The sequence below is a fragment of the Durio zibethinus genome, chromosome 25, assembly GCF_047325235.1.
Source record: "Durio zibethinus cultivar Kanyao isolate XHJ-2024 chromosome 25, ASM4732523v1, whole genome shotgun sequence".
NCBI lineage: Eukaryota > Viridiplantae > Streptophyta > Magnoliopsida > Malvales > Malvaceae > Durio > Durio zibethinus.
In genome coordinates, this window is record NC_143186.1 from 19,154,706 (window position 1) to 19,167,738 (window position 13,033).

The 13,033-nt window shown below is 32.8% G+C and overlaps 2 protein-coding genes across 3 annotated transcripts; one reads left to right on the plus strand and one right to left on the minus strand.

Moving 5' to 3' along the window:
- Positions 1-3,515: 3,515 nt before the first annotated feature.
- On the plus strand, positions 3,516-6,385 carry LOC111275624 (uncharacterized). 2 transcript variants are annotated; one of them, XM_022861064.2, is made up of 2 exons: positions 3,516-3,938; positions 4,871-6,385. In XM_022861064.2, exon 2 carries the CDS (start codon positions 4,892-4,894, stop codon positions 6,155-6,157), a length of 1,266 nt encoding a protein of 421 aa, XP_022716799.1. In that variant the 5' UTR covers positions 3,516-3,938; positions 4,871-4,891; the 3' UTR covers positions 6,158-6,385. The 2 variants fall into 2 exon arrangements, with proteins under 2 accessions (XP_022716799.1, XP_089610342.1); XM_089754216.1 differs by lacking the exon at positions 3,516-3,938 and adding an exon at positions 3,974-4,159.
- Positions 6,386-6,678: 293 nt separating this feature from the next.
- On the minus strand, positions 6,679-11,768 carry TRN1 (tornado 1). The gene is made up of 3 exons (XM_022861063.2): positions 9,885-11,768; positions 8,557-9,797; positions 6,679-8,234 (listed from the first exon to the last, which is right to left on the minus strand). The coding sequence occupies exons 1-3, from the start codon at positions 11,392-11,394 to the stop codon at positions 6,843-6,845; spliced, it is 4,143 nt and encodes a 1,380-aa protein (XP_022716798.1). The 5' UTR covers positions 11,395-11,768; the 3' UTR covers positions 6,679-6,842.
- Positions 11,769-13,033: the final 1,265 nt, after the last annotated feature.

Sequence of the window (13,033 nt, forward strand, 5' to 3'; positions counted from 1 at the left end):
GCATGCAAAAATGGCCAAAATTGCAGCATAGAAAAAACAAATCTCAAATAGTAAAGCTAGTTATAATGGCCCTTTATCATGTATAAACAAAAAGTGAAAGATAAAAGGAACCATACAGAATCAAATTTCATAAAGGCCTGCTATGATATTTAGCCTCCAACTTTCACAAATTAGATTTTTCTAATGCCATTTTTACTTTTTACCATATCTTTTTACTTTTTTTTTTTAAAAGGAGGCAAGGTTTAGAGAAGAATTAAATATATATATAAGTATTAGAAATTGAATCTCAATTTTATAAAAAAATTAATTTTTGAAAAGTGTAATGTTTCGATTAAATTTTAAATTCGAATTTGACAATATTTAAATTTTTAAAAAGTGATATTTACAAATTTTGTTTAAAGCAAATTTAGACAATTTTCAAATATGACAAGATAATACGATATTAAAATGATACGAATAAAAATAAAAAAATAATACAGTTTAAAGTTTTAGTGAAAACTATAAATAGATTTAACAAAATAAAAAAAATATTTCATATTTTCATATTAATACGAATTATAATAAATAATTTTTATATAAAACACGACACGAATATATAAATTTTTAATATTTTATATGATACAAATATACGAATTATTAGATCTAATTTAAAATTAAATTTTTTCTAAATAATTTCAAAGGTACATTTTCTTGTATCAATCAAATATTGATCAAAACGACACTTTTTTACCGATTCGGTTAGTTCATGTGAGTCTAATATTTCAAACCTATACTTAATTATAATGTCATACTTTCTCGTGATTTCATTTAATCATAATGAAATAAAAAAAAATCATATTCAAAAGAGTGAAAGAGAGTAAGTGAAAAATCCTTGGACATTGTATTTAGTCACTTTGATGTACTCTTTTTGTTAAATTCATTACATCAATGAATCAAATGAAGAATGAAGTCACAACGGTAAACATGTAAATATGTAAATCTCTGATAAAATCAATGACACGATAGTAGAAAAGGGGAAGTGAAAACATGGTAAAAAAATACCATCATCAAAGCAGTAAATTGCGATAAAATACAGGGTGTCATTCCAATTTTGTTGATATCCTTTAAGTTTTAGAGATAATAACAATTTGAATCGAATTAAATTTGATTTAATTTTTTAAATAATAAATAATATTATAAAATTTTAAAATTTAATTTAAATTTGAATTGATTATTTTTAAATTGATTCAATTCGAATTGAATTTCATTAGTTTAATTTGATTCGATTTATTAATTTTTAAATTTTAAATATTTTGGTTTTTTTTATACATTATTTTAGTAAAAATTTTAAAATATTTAAATAGATTTATATATAAAATAATTATTTTTATTTTATAAAATTTTTAAAAATATATATAAATTAATAAAAATATATAATTCAATTAAATTTTTTTATTTTTTATATTTTAATTTAAAATTTGATTCATATTTAAAATATATATTTAATATCTGAATTTAATTGAAATCAAATAAAAAAATTAATCTGAATCAAATTTAATATCATAATTTTAAATAATTTTTTATTTTTTCGATTTGTACCCTGAAGGGAAAGATAAGAGGGAAACTTAGAAATGAAAAGTATGCAGACATGATTGAAGAATTCCCAGTTTGAAATCCCAAACTGCAAATGAGAAAGTTTGAAGTTTGAACCGTTAACATAACGGCAAAAGAAAAAAAAAAGGCCCACGGAAAACCTAAGGCAGAGCAGAGACAGAACATGACAAGCTGCACAGTTGAAACAGTGACACATCATGAACATGACTGGTGTCCGTCCAAATGTCCCCACACCTCAGTGGCCTGCCGCTGCATTCTCAGTCCTCACCACGTGGGCCGGTGTTCCGATTCTTATACAAAGAAAAGAAAAAAAAAAAAAAAAACGCACTCACCCATATCTAATAAATTATTACTACTAACTTTATTAGATAATATAATATTTTTACGAATATAATTTTTTTGTAAAAAAAATTCAAAAATACATAAATGGTTTAATTTTTAAAGTTAAATTAAAATGCACGATATCCAATAACTTAAAAAATAATAATTATAAATTATGTATTTAAAATTATTGATTAAATTTAAATATAAATTAGTTATAAAAAATATTTTATCAATTAAGTTAATTTTTTGTTTATTTTTTATGAGTATAATCCAATATATATATTATATAAAAATTATATAAACAAGTTACTACATATATATTTATGTGAATAATTTTCTTAAATGACACATAAGATAGTATTTTAAAAAAATAATTTTTTTAATTATAAATTAGATAATTTTAAAATTTTTTCAAATATCAAAATTATTTAAATTATAATTAAAAATAAAATCAATTTAGAGATATATTTTGTAAAATAAAAAATATGAAATATGTATTTTATTTTTTATAAATAATTTTAATCAAATAACCTTATTTAAAAATTATTTAATTATAAAAAATTTTCAAGCATGTTTAAAAATTATAAAAATTAAGTTTATCCAAAATTTTTAATAATTTTTGTATCTTAATTTAAAAAAAAATTATCTTTTTAAAAAATTAACGTAAAGCATTAAAAATTCAAGTAATTTTATGTAAGATTTTAAAAATTTAAAAAATTTTCATCTTAAATTTTTAAATAATAAGATAATCAAAACTATTATATCTATTTAAACTCTAATTATCAAAATTATAGTTCAAATAAATGCCAAAATTTTAATATTATCTTTATCATTTATTATATTTATTTTAAATTTTAAAAACAAATTTAAAATTATCTATTTAATCCTAATTACTACCAAAGATTTTTTATTTACAAATTTAAGACTATAAATGTAATGTGTTATACGTTAATTTTTTTATTTTTTTAATAATTTTTTTAAGATATATTATATTACTATTACAATTTATTTTTTTTTGTTTATAACTTTTTTTCAAGGTATATTCTATTAATATAATTTTTTTATTTATAACTTTTTTCAAGATATATTTTATCGTTATCATAATTTCATTCTTATGAAAAATAATATTTTTTTAGTTTTTTTCACATATTTTTTTAATATTTTTCATATCTTGCATAATAATTTAGTCAATATTATTAAAATTAAAGTATGTTAATACTTTTTTATTATTTAATTTATCATTTAATAATATATATTTTTATTTTTTAAAAAATACATATTTTATTTTTATTTGATATAATCTTATAAGTATATAAATATTATTGTAAATAAAAATATTCAAAAACATAATTTTTTTTATTGTTTTTTAAAAAATATTTTTTAATAACAAAATAATATATATAAATTTTATATATATTATGAGTTTTAAAATTTTAAATATAATTTAAAAAATTAATTTATATATTTATATATATTTATATTAAATAAATAAAATTATTTTATGTACGCATAAATTATAATCTAGTTATTACATAATGCATGCAACTATTATGGAAGCACAAATTCAAATGACTGTACGAACAAAAAGAAATTCAAATGACTTTGTCTGCGACAGGGTACACTTGAGGTGGTAACGGTGAGAAGAAATAGTATAAGACTAATAATAAATTTTCCCGAGTCTTTAACATACCGACCCAACAGACACAACACTCTCTCAGACAAGTTTTCATACGCGCCCCTGATAATCCTCTGTGCTTTTCATTTTTTGTTGCAAGATTTTGTTCTGTCTTTTTTTTTTTTTGTTATAGCCCAGTCGTTGTTCCGTGTACAACCAGTTCACTTGTTAAAGGCCCCAAAAAAACCAAAAAGAAAAAAAGTTCAGTTCTTAACAAAAAAACCTAAAAAGCACCTCGATTTTGGAACTAGGTTGTGTTCAGATCTTGGATTAGAGCCACAGATTCCAACAAAAATATCATTTCTTTTTATTTTTTGACTTTGAAGTTATAAAGCCAAAGCCCAAGGTGAATATAATTCATATTTTCTTCTTATTTTAATTGCTTTGAATTTTTTAAGTTGAGAGCAAAGTTCGAAATTTTCATCGGTTTTTTTATTATTTATTATCTTTTTCTGTTTTTACTCTACCTTGGATTCCGGTTTTTATGAAGAAAAGTTCGTTGCTTTTTTGGAATCTGCGCTTAACTGTTTATGGGTCTCTGCTTAATATTAAAGTCTGAAGTCTCAGGTGTTTTCAAAGTAGCTCACTCAAGTTTTCAATTTTTGAGGGGGTTTTGGTTTCTGGGTGTTAAGGATTTCTCTGGTTCTTTCAGTTCAAGCTGAGTGTTGGGTTTGTCAGTTTGGTTTTAAATTCTGGGTTTTGTTGGGGTAATGCTTTTGATGCTATTTAGTGAGAGGGTTCAGCTTTGGGGTTGTTGCTTTGTTGGTTTCTTGGTTTTAACCTTGAAGAATTTTTGTGTTAAAAGTAAGGTTTAGAAAGGTTTTGGATTGGGGGCTTATCTCTTAGCTTTGTCTTTGCTTCAGTTTTTGCAGGTTGGGTGTGATTTGAAGTTGTCAGCTTAAAAAAATTTATATCTTTTAGTCTTTGGCCACTGGATTTTGAGAATTTCAGTTTCTTAATTGTAAGCTGTGTTAGGTTTTAGCTCTAGTATACTTGTTTCAGCTTAGGGAAGGGTTTAGGTTTGTGCTTGGGTTCTTAAGTTAATAATTTAGCTTCAATTTCAAATTATCGTGTACTAGGATTTTGCTTGAAGAGTTGGGGTTTAAGATTCTAATTAGGTTTTTGATTTGGGAATTGTTTGTTTGTGTCAGCTTGAGTTCTTTGGGCTTTGGAAGCTTTCTGTTCTTGGAATTGGTTTGGGGAAAATTTAAGTATTCTATCTTTTGATTTTTGGGTGACTCGATATTTCAAGAAGGTTACTTTGTTTTCCTTTGCCAGGTTCAATTTCTTGGTGTTTTCATGGATTCACCACAGTCAGTTGTCTCACCATTCAAGAGCTCTGTTGTAGCTGAGCCTGAGAAGCAGATTTCCGAATTTTTCACTAGGAACTCTGGTGGCTTATCAAATGGTTCCGAAACTAACAGAAACGAAACTGTTGTGTCCAACCAAGATAACTTCATTGGTGTTCTTGAGGTTTATGTTCATCAGGCAAGAGACATCCATAACATCTGCATTTACCACAAGCAGGATGTCTATGCTAAGCTTTGTCTCACCAGTGATCCTGAAAGCACAGTTTCCACCAAGATCATTAATGGTGGTGGGAGGAATCCAGTGTTCAATGAAGATCTTCGTCTCAATGTTCGAACTGTTGATTCCTCTCTCAAAATCGAGATATTCATGATGAGTAGAGTGAGGAACTATCTTGAAGACCAGTTGCTGGGGTTTGCATTGGTGCCACTGTCTGAAGTACTCCTCAAGAATGGGAAATTGGAGAAGGAATTCTCTCTTTCTTCAACTGATCTGTTACATTCACCTGCTGGTTTTGTCCAACTGTCTCTTGCATATGCTGGATCATCTCCTGAAGTAATGGCTATCCCTGCAATGCCTGCAGATTTGGTTGCTGATGAGATCGTGAAAGATTCAGAAACAAGCGAGTGTGAGTTAGAAAAGATTGAGTTTCCAGATCCAAAAATTGTGAATGAGAACCAGATGATGGTTTCTGAGTATTTTGGGATCCCATGTTCCAATATGGACTCTGAAAGTTCTGAAAGTTTGATCACCTCTGATGCTGAGAATCAAGTTAATTCAGAGATGGGTGTTGATGTAGTCAATTCCATCCAAGTTCCAAAGATTGATTCTCCTCCAAGCAGCGTGTCAACTAATGGGGTTTCATCTCCATCAGCTGCTGCAAGCTCTGAGTCCTCTGATGGTCCAGCTGCTTCAAAAGCTTCTACTCAGGAAGACATATCAGCCCCAAAAGAGAAAACTGTGGATGCTGGAGATGCTGACAGTGATTCCTCTGGGGCACAAAGTGATTCCATTGCAAAACCTGTTGTTTCTGTCAATATTGAGCCTGAGCAGAAGGTGGTGCAGCAGGAGATAGTGGACATGTACATGAAAAGCATGCAGCAATTTACCGAGTCATTGGCTAAGATGAAACTGCCTCTGGACATTGACAGTGGACCAACTAAATCAGAGAATTCAAGTACTACAACTGATCAGAAAATACAGGCATCAAAAAACACGGGCTCTCGGGTGTTCTATGGAAGTAGGGCTTTTTTCTAAGCTCCTTGTTCCTCTGTTCAAAGGAAGACACACAGGTGACTTTAGATTTTAGAGTGGAGACTGGAGACTAATACTAGTAGTTGAGTGTAATAATGTATCATGTAATGTGTTGTTTTCCTTTGTACATCGACATGCTTTAGATGAGGGGTAAAATCATGACTTGTACTGTTACTAGCTATGTTCCATTGCAACTTCTGTTAGTATATATGAACCTTTCCTTTTATATCATGTCTTCCTTCTGCTGATTTCAACTTCCAATAATTGCAAATCACATTCCATCTATCTAACGACAGTCTGATTATGCATGTAATCAGATTGATAATTGGTCCCACTTTCACATGGTGATTGGAGGCAAAAAGGGCAAACCATCCAAAATTTTGCTTTTGCCTGTTCTGTATAATTAGATTCAAGATATCACTGAACTTAAATTTGCTTTACATTTTCCATCATAAAATGTGCTTACAGGTTTCTTTGAAATTTAAGGAAGCTAATCAGTTTTGTCATTCTAATATGCTGAAGTGCTGTGTAACATTGAAGTTATTATAGCTTAAACAAGGGATTACAATTTATTGACTCAATCCTCAAAGTGAGAGAAAACTAGTTTTTCAGAACAATCAGAAAAGAAGTTGAGGGATAACTAGATAAAAAATAAGAAACCATTTTATTCCATGTACATGAGCAAATTTTAAATAGGTACTTCAATGATTTCATTTGCTCTGATGGTCATGTGCCTTCTGCAGATCCATGCAATATGTCCATCATCCCTATATCTCACCCTCCATAGCCCAAATTTATCAGCAATATCCTTTCCAGTTGAGCACCTCCTGTCCCTTAAAAAGTCCACTACCCATTGTTGTGCTGATCTTAGATCTTGCTGAATATCTCCAGTCTTGTTTCTGTTTCGGATTCCATTTATTCGTCCCATTGCTGCAGTTCCAGCAGCTCCAGCAGCAACTGCTCCTGCTGCTCCATACATTAGGGAAGAGTCAGCGAGATGGGCAACTTCCCTGCTTAAATCTGGTATCATATTTCCCATCCCGGCTGCTAAATGTGCACCAATTTTGAGGGCAAATGTTACTAGTTTCATGAACTTTGTCATGTATGGAGCTAAGCACTTTACAGTTGTGTTATCAATGTGCATTACTTCACAACCAACCTGATCTTCAACAACATGCATTTCTCTCCTGAATTCACACAACATGTGCAGCCGAAGAGCAGTCATGCCAGAAATGATGGTGGTTACCAATCTCCTCGAGTAGTTTTCTGTTCTCACAAAATAGAACATGTTGGGTACTCTCCGCCCTTCGATTTGAACATTAAAGTTCACGAGGTAGTTCACTTTGCGATGAAGCTCAATTAGAAGTCTCTGCTCATAATATCTCAGTCCCTGAATCTCCTGTTTCAGATCTCTTATTTCTTGTTCAATGATCTTTAATCTCTGCAACACTGTTTCCACTCCCTTGGCTATTCCGCCAAAAGATGGATCAACTTTGTCATTTTCAACAGCATTGGACAAAGAATTCTCTGCTTCATCTGGATTATTTTCTGGAGGAACTTGCAGTTCCACGGCAAGGTTGTACAGGTCATGATATCTTCGGTGCAGTACTTCCCGGAAATCATCATCTGATAGTAGGTCTCGAGCTAAATCAAAACCAGCTCTAAGAATTGATCTGCCTGAATCTGACACTGAATCCCAGGTGTGCTGATAATCGTACATGCTTTCAGCTGGAACTGAAAGTAATGCTTGTTTAAGCTGTTGAAGAGTCACAAATTGGGATTTCCTGTACCTTGGAGGAATCAGGTTTTGCACACATTCTGGCCTCATGATATTTTCAATCAAAGTTACACCATGGCAGAGGCTTTGAATTGCTGGAACTATGAGCTGTTGGATAAGCCTGAGTGTTTCTGTCAGGTTCTTGGTGGAGCAGGCAAGGATGTCAATGTAGTAACCCAACTGTCCTCCAAGCTCTACTCTGATATGGATACCATTGATATTTATAGAAATGAGGTATTTCTCAAGGCTATAAGTAGCTCCATGCTGGTTCTTCAATGCCATGAATCTATTATGAAGGTGCACCTGTATTTGCAAACAGTTAAATTGGGTGGAAAATTAAGACTGACATAATTCTAGGACCAGTTCTCCCTCAGGCATTATCATTAAAAAAATCTTCCTTAAACACATATTCTCATGGTGTACATATATCTGTTCTGTTCATTCATTAATTGTTTATTACGGCTAGCATCAAAAGCACAGCTAAATACTAAAGCCTGATTCTGTAGTCTTATTCAAATTCTAGATAATAACGCTATTAGATGGAATAGATTCTAAACAAAAAGCTTAATATGCGAAAGAGCAAAGAAAAAAAAGGCAGAAAAGTGAGATAAGGTAAAACTCTTGCCTGTAAACGTGGAAAGAAGCCTGGTGTAAGAAACATATGGCTTGAATCATCACACTGAAGATGTCTCCCTGCATAAAGGCAATCAGCACTGCTTAACTGCCATCTCTGCGGTTTTCCTCTGCCTTCTTCAAGAATCGAGGGAATCAATAGCAGAGAATTTGGATCAGATGGGTCTTGTTCATAGCATAGTTCAAGCTTCATCATCATTTTTACAAGGTCATTGGCCTCTAAGTTCTCAAACACCTTAGAACCCATTCCTGGAATATGGCTTTGTAAACTTCCTCTTAGAATCTTCTCCAACTCTTTCCTGCTGATGAATCCATTCTCTGCTGAGGTTTGCCTTCTAACCTCTAATTTTATCAGTTGACTGAGCACTTCACCACAAAACCACTCACAATCCAAAATTAGGAAGCCTAATTCATCAAAATATATCACCTCACCAATATGGTGAAGACAAGTAGCAACAGCCCTCCTCCTCATTTCGATTTTCTCCTTATTATCATGTCGAGAGCGAATCCTAAGAGGTGGGACTTTAACCTGGCATAGCTCAGCAAACTCTTTCCACTTCATAGCTGGCTTGTTATAGTTCTCTGATCTCCAATCAGATAAAATTTGTATAAGATCATTGCAAAGCTGATAAACCCGAGGAACTCTTTGTAGAACAGTCTTGCTTGTTTTTTGAATGTGATGGGTGAGTTTACTGACTGAAGCAGATGATCTTGCATCAACAGTAAACACAGTTGGATAGAAATCAACATAGCCATTAAACTTGTCTCTTAATTTTTGTATTGAATTCACCGTGGCCTGCAAGTTCTGGGATGTTTGATTGACTTTGTCATAGTGTGTGAGGACTACTGCTACATTCGGTAGCATGCACTGCTGGACCGCCCTTTTTGAGTTGGAAACAATAAACCTGAGCCAATATTGAAGGTCCTCTTCAATCTCCATTGGAGTCTTTTGTTCTCTGTTGCTTGGTTTCCTGAATAAACTCGATATGATGAGGAAAAATGATGCACTCCCATGCCCCGGAAACATGAGATCATGAAGAGAATAGAACTCATGCTGACCGGCAAGATTCCATATTGATATCTTTGTGTCTTCATCTTTGAAAGTCTTTATCTTCATCCCAACCGTTCTAACAGCTTGTTCAACTGGATTTACTAGGGTCCTCACTTGTTCAATGTAGGGAAGCTTTGAAGTAGAGAAATTCTGTGATATTGAATTGCAAAGTGTTGTCTTACCTGCAAAGAACAATTAAAGGAAATGATTATCTTTGATCTCAGCATTTGAGTTCTTAAAGCAGAAAGGTCAAGTTTGGTTAAACTCACCGGCATACTCTTGGCCACAGAAGAATACCCTGCAGCTCTTTGGCTCAGTAAGTGGCATATCCTTGAGCAAATCATTTTCAGGTTCAGGTTCAGTCTTCCCATTCTGACCCAACCTTTGATAAATTGCATCTGCCTTCCCAGTACTATGCAGTGGTGTTCTAGCAAGATCAATATCTTCGATCCAAGGATTTATTTGTACTGTCTCCATTATTGCCTGCAACACCCTCTCCCCTCTAACACCTTTGCAACCTTGTAAAGACAAGCACCTCAAACTGGCATTCTTCTCTAAACTCTTGAAGATTCTGAAAAAATCATCTGGTCTCATACTCTGATCATCAACAATTGCTAGCCGAGTTAAAGTTTCATTTGTTGTTAACATCTGCAAAATGGCTGCAAGACCATCTCTTCCTATTTTTGTTCTACTACCTCCAAAGGTCAGAGACCTTAGTGTAATGTTGGCTTGGAATTGCAAAGCTGAGAACCTGCTCAAAGGGCAGAGTAGATGCTCCACACCTACCCCACTGAACCAGTTTCCATCAAGATGCAAGCGTTCCAAATGCCTGTTCTTGAATAGTCCAGCTGCTACATACACAACTCCCTTGTCTTTAAGGCAAGTTTTTGACAAGGTTACCTCTTTCAGGCTTTGATTCTGCTCCAAAACCCACCGAAATTCCTTAGCCCACCGGGATTTCAGCCGTACTCCACTCATATCAAATGATGTAACAGTTGAATTCAAACCAAGAGCACAAGCAACCCGGCAAGCACCCGAAACATCGATCCTGTAAATTCTAAGTGTGCTATTGTCAGGCACAAACTCAACCACCTTGGAACTTTTATCTCCACTTTCTCCACTCCATACATGGACTTCCACGGCTCTATTCCTTGCTAAAACAGCAGATATAAGGGGGGTCGCTGTGATCGAGCTTGAGTCGAAAATTGTCAAAAGCTTCAGCATTGAGTTTGCTTCAATCATCTTTGAAAGCTCCTCAGCACCTTTTGATCCAATTGAGTCTTCCCATATCTGTAACTCTTCCAAGCTATCATTCACCTTAAGAGCTGAAGCAAGAAATGTAGCACCTATAGTCCCAATATGTGATTCAGAAAACATAACCTCTTTGATAGCTCCATTTCTCTTCAAAATATCAGAAAACTCTGATAAGCAATCTGCATTGAATCTGTTCCTCCGGAACATGAGTTGCTTGATGTTCAAGTTACTGTCTAACAACTCTCCAAGATTCTGAACTTGTTGTAATTCCCATTCAACACTGTGAAACTCCAAATTTCTAAGAGACAACAAGGTGTTTTGGGCTGGTCCTAGCATTATAAGAATGAGGGAGAAGTATTCAAGGCAATCTGTGGAAATGTTTATGTTCATGGAATTTTCTGTTTCTTGATAACAGCCAGAAACAGGTTGAGAAAGGTAGAAGGAAATGCTGTGTAGGTTAAGGCTTTCAGATTCAAAAGCCTGCAGAACCCATTGAAGATCTCTGAACTTCTGGTTTGATGCCATGTTTCACTCTCAAACTCCCCCAACAAAGGAAGCAAAACTTGTTTTCTTCAGAAAAACTTTATAAAATCTCCCATAATGTTGAAGCTGGTCTCATGATATTGACATTCTTGTTCATATGCTACAGTGTATTTTGAATTTTGATGCAATTTTCTGTCATATTCTCTCCTTCATTCCAAAGTTATTCTTTGCAACAATATGGTTCAAAAGTATACTATTAGTCTAGTTGGCAAGAAAAGATTTTCTTTCTTTGTCAGGTAGGGTTAAACAGTACAGAAAGAGTGTATATGTCATTAAAAGAGATTAAGTCTCAGCAAAGCTTGACTTAGATTGATAATATTGCTAACAAAATATCTTTACATTTTTTTCTAATCCATGTGTTTCACTTGATCGTGGTTCATTAATTAAGTAATTTCCTTGGTTTAAGTAAAGTTTTAAATAAGATAAAAGGTGGCACTTTCTTGCAGGTGTAAATGGAGGCCTACAATCTTTTGACTTTTTTTTAGCTTTGTTCTAACTTTCTTACTCTTTCTTCTTTCTCGTTGTAAGAGAATAAAGAATCCAATAAAGCAATGAATAAAAAGGCAGTTGAGCATAGGACAAATTAACCTGTTTTTAAGGGATTTTCATTATCCCAACAGGGCAGCAGACAATCCCATTGAAGTTTGATTTTTTTGTCACTTAAGACATGTTTGGACATTCTCTAGAAATTTTTTAATGAGGTTTAAAAGTCTCTTAAAGATTAATTATAGTTTTATCCAGCGACCAAACATACCCCACTTTGTCCTGGTTAATCATGCTCCTCCTGAGCCAATATATATTTCCTGGCAGCAACTTGTAAAATTTTATGAATTATTACCACATGCCTCGAGGGATGTGCAAATGGCCAACATGTGAATTTGCGGTGCAATCAGCGCCATAGAAAATTTTCTGCTGAGCTTGGACACCAGTAAATGTCATATTCATGGGGAAAAACAGAATTATCCCCACTATTCCCATGGATGATTTTGCTTTTCTTAGGGAAAACTGAGAAAGTAGAATTGTAAATGCTGAAAATTGAACAAGTATGACTACCAATTAATGTTCTTGATGATCTGAATAATTTGACACAAGCAACTTGCTACCATTTTCTTGAGACTTTATATATATATATATATGTATATATATATATATATAATTAAACAGCTGATGTTTTTGCATTAATTATTTTACAGAAATATCCAATTCTAGATATTATATCAGGTTTTGCCGACTTTCTGGCAGTATGAGTTTGTATGGTGAAGTCATCATTCAAGATCCATCATCCATGTTTGGTCATTCATGGGCACCTGCACTTTTTTTTTTTTGGACAGATATTTATGAACAAAAGTAGATGGACAAAGAAAAGAACGCAAACGGGAAAAGATTTCCTCCTTTTTTCATCATGAAAGATTCTGTTCTCTCACTCAGCCCCAAACAACTGGACCCAAATGGCCTTGGGCCATACCCCACCAAAAAATTTTTAAGCTGATGTTATGATTCTATTAGCTTTAAGTGGAAAATGGAAACCCACAAAAAGTGATTTGGGCTAGTGGCAGCCTCCTAAAATCCACGTAACAAAAAACCTTCCAACAAGTTCAGGTTCATTATCAGAGGACAAAAT